General features: G+C 37.3%; 1 protein-coding gene across 1 annotated transcript; it reads left to right on the top strand.

Moving 5' to 3' along the window:
• The first annotated feature begins 369 nt into the window (after window positions 1-369).
• LOC109221976 (DNA polymerase eta-like) lies at window positions 370-3,286 on the top strand. Its single transcript, XM_019386396.1, has 7 exons — window positions 370-539; window positions 1,063-1,183; window positions 1,289-1,400; window positions 1,481-1,645; window positions 2,120-2,284; window positions 2,421-2,524; window positions 2,775-3,286. The coding sequence occupies exons 1-7, from the start codon at window positions 464-466 to the stop codon at window positions 2,896-2,898; spliced, it is 867 nt and encodes a 288-aa protein (XP_019241941.1). The 5' UTR covers window positions 370-463; the 3' UTR covers window positions 2,899-3,286.
• Window positions 3,287-3,673: the final 387 nt, after the last annotated feature.

The following is a 3,673-nucleotide window of genomic DNA, read 5'->3' on the forward strand; positions in this document are numbered from 1 at the left end:
TTGTATAGATTTTTGTATTTCATCACCTTATTTGCTACCCCGTCCATGAAATTTCCTTTCCGTCTTGTATCTAATGTTGCTAATCACGCTTAAAAATATGGAATGTGATTTTTGCATGTGATTCTTTGAGAGAAAGAACACTATTATTTGGTTTTTCAATTTTTGTTGGCTAGTTTTGGTAAGTCTATAACTAATGGCTACAAATTAGTAAGTTGAGATTTATTTTGGACATTTGTGTAAGTTTCCCTTTTTCGATTATATAGGGACAATTTTGGCCTTTTACCTTCATTTTTGTAACGACAAACGTCGATTTGACCGGAACTACTAAGAGAGGTAAAATTGAATCATTTCTCAAAGTTCATGGTCAATTTGAAACTTTTTCCCTATATATTAGGGTATAAAAGTTCAAATGTAACCCGCCTAGGAATTGGTGGGAAAAATAGAAAAGACGATAGAGAGAAATATGCCGGTGGCAAGGCCTGAGTCATCGGATTCTAGAGTTATTGCTCATGTCGACATGGATTGCTTCTATGTTCAAGGTTCTCATTTTTCTCTTTCCCATACCTGAAAATTTTGGGATTTTCATCACATTTGATTAATTTGTACTGATAGTAGGGCATAAGCAGACTTGACACTGTAAATAGATTCTCTTAATTTCCCTTTTAAAAATTAACAATTATTTCCATTCCTTTTTTTTTCTTACTGGAATCATCTATGGAATTTTAATGAAAAGCTACAACACAGAAAGTTGAATTTTCACATGTGAAAGCGTTCAAAAGACCCCGTGGTCAGCATTTTCAATTAGGGTTATATAATGGTCTGATTATTGGTGTATGTAAGCATTACAATCTTCATATTGAGAATTTAATTTAGAATTCTGATATATCTCTGTATTGAACAGTGTTCTTTCTGTACTGATCATGAGATAGTGATGTCACCATCTTTTATTAATAATAGTGATGTTACCATCTTTTTCTTGTGTATTTATCTTTAGCTTTTTTCAATTTTGTTATGCCATGATATCATCTCTATAGTCTGGCTAACTGGTAACACTGTGTGTAGTGGAGCAGCGAAAGCAACCAAGTCTAAGAGGTCAACCCGCTGCTGTTGTACAGTACAATTCTTGGCAAGGTGGGGGGCTGATCGCTGTCAGTTATGAGGCTCGTAAATTTGGGGTGAAGCGGTGAGTGTGTGTAGCGTTGGCTGTATGAGTAGTTAAATAGTTATTCTTGGAGAACTACTGATACTCATCAAAGTGTTTGAGCACTGAAATATTTACATGTTTAAGCTCAATGCGAGGTGATGAAGCAAAGGAAGTTTGTCCGGAGATTCATCTTGTTCAAGTCCCAGTTGCCCGTGGTAAAGCTGACCTAAATTCTTACAGGAATGCAGGCTCAGAGGTCTATTGATACTGAAAGCTATCCTTGTGCTTTAAGAACGAAAAATGTGTGCTGATAATCATACCATTACATAATTTCAGGTTGTCGCCATACTCTCAAGAAGAGGCCGATGTGAGCGTGCTTCAATTGATGAAGTGTATTTGGATCTCACTATAGCTGCTGAAGCAATGTTGGCAGATAATCCTCCTGAGTGTCTGGAAACAATCAGTGAAGAAGCAGTGAAATCACATGTTTTGGGTCTTGAGGTAGTAGATGTCACTTAAAGCAGCAGCTTTTTTTTGTTTGTTTTTCCTCCTAACTGCAAGAAACTTTGGTGCGATCAAGTAATGGCATTCAAGAGCAATATTAGTTTAATAGCATGCACGAGCAACATTAGTTTAGGGTATTGAAGTTGGATTTCGTCTAGAAGGTTGTTTCAGGCTCCGATAAATCAGCAGAGCATTTCATTCATCAATGAAGGCCTATTTTCTCATTTCAAGTAATGAAATGCTAGAACAGAAAGTAAACTCTATAATGTTATGAAATGATACTACTGGAGATAAGAAAATACATATGGCATGCCTGCATAATATGATGTGACTTCTGCAAAATAATGTTGCAAATTTTTTCGTATTGGCCTTTCTTATACGTTTTTGCTTTTTTCTGTATTACTTATATTTTTATATTTTATCCATATCCCTCATGTTCTGCTGATATCTGCTAACTTAGTTCCTGCACAGGTTGGTACCGATCCCAGAGAGAATGTCAGACATTGGCTCACCAGAAGTGACGCTAGTCACCGTGATAAGTTGTTAGCCTGTGGAGCCCTTATTGTTGCAGAACTTCGGCTGCAAGTATTAGAAGAGACTGAATTCACTTGTTCTGCAGGCATTGCTCATAATAAGGTGGAAATATTTAATATTTTGTAACAATAATAAGGTGGATATAGTTCTCTGTTTAAATGAAAAATGCATCAATTTATATTTGATGATTTATCTTGGAAGAAGGTTTTTAGTAACTTGAGTATGAAATTGTGAGCAGATGCTGGCCAAACTAGCAAGTGGAATGAATAAACCTGCTCAGCAAACTTTGGTGCCTTTCTCATCCATCAGCAAATTACTCGAAACTCTGCCTATAAAGAAAATGTAGGGGTTTGCACAGAAATCCTCTCTTGACACCTTATTACCATCTTTTGAATAGTTAATAGTACGCTGGCTGCTTAATTATGTCTTACTTTTATTGAGGTTGAATTCTTTTCTTTTTAATTTCGGTCTTTTCCATTGACTGCTCTACAGTGTCGCACATGGTTTCCATAATGTAAATGATATATATTGGCTTGTTTATTCTTCTAAATACTTTTTTTTAAACATGGCTTGGTATACAATTTGTTCGCAGGAAACAGCTTGGAGGAAAACTTGGAACTTCTTTGCAAATTGACTTAGGTGTGAACACTGTTGGGGATCTGCTCCAGTTTTCAGAAGAGAAGCTACAAGAGTATTATGGAATAAATACTGGGTGATAATCTACTCGCAGTCTCAGATGTGTTAGTTTTCGTAAATCTTTGGTCTGTCTATCATTGCCCATGTTGGGGCTGATTCCTTTTTAAAGGCAAGAAGACCACTAGTTGAGTTAAAAATGTGAATTAAAATAAAGAATGAAAATAAGGAATTTGATGACCAAACTGTCTCAAGATAGCTCAACTCACTACAGTTTAGGAATTATTCCCATACTTCTAATTTAGGTGGAATTATCCATATCTAAGTCTTATAGGGACGTTTGGATTAGCTAAAAAGTTGGTCAACTTGGTGTATGTTGTTCGCTGATGATATAGTTCTGATTGATGAAACGCGAGGCGGCGTTAATGGGAGACTGGAGGTATGGAGGCAGACTCTAGAGTCTAAAGGTTTCAAGTTGAGTAGGACTAAGACAGAATATGTGGAATGTAAGTTCAGCAATGTGACGGGGGAAGCGGATGTGGAAGTTAGGCTTGACTCACAGGTCATCCCCAAGAGAGAAAGTTTTAAGTACTTAGGGTCAATTATCCAAGGAGACGGGGAGATCGATGGGGATGTTACGCACCGTATAGGAGTGGGGTGGATGAAATGGAGGTTTGCGTCTGAGTCCTGTGTGACAAGAATGTGCCACCGAAACTCAAAGGTAAGTTTTATAAAGCGGTGGTTAGACCGGCCATGTTGTATGGAGCTGAGTGTTGGCCAGTCAAGAATTCACATATCCAGAAAATGAAAGTAGCAGAAATGAGGATGTTGAGATGGATGTGTGGGGCACACTAGGGC

The sequence above is a fragment of the Nicotiana attenuata genome, unplaced genomic scaffold (genome assembly GCF_001879085.1).
Source record: "Nicotiana attenuata strain UT unplaced genomic scaffold, NIATTr2, whole genome shotgun sequence".
In the NCBI taxonomy this organism is placed as follows: domain Eukaryota; kingdom Viridiplantae; phylum Streptophyta; class Magnoliopsida; order Solanales; family Solanaceae; genus Nicotiana; species Nicotiana attenuata.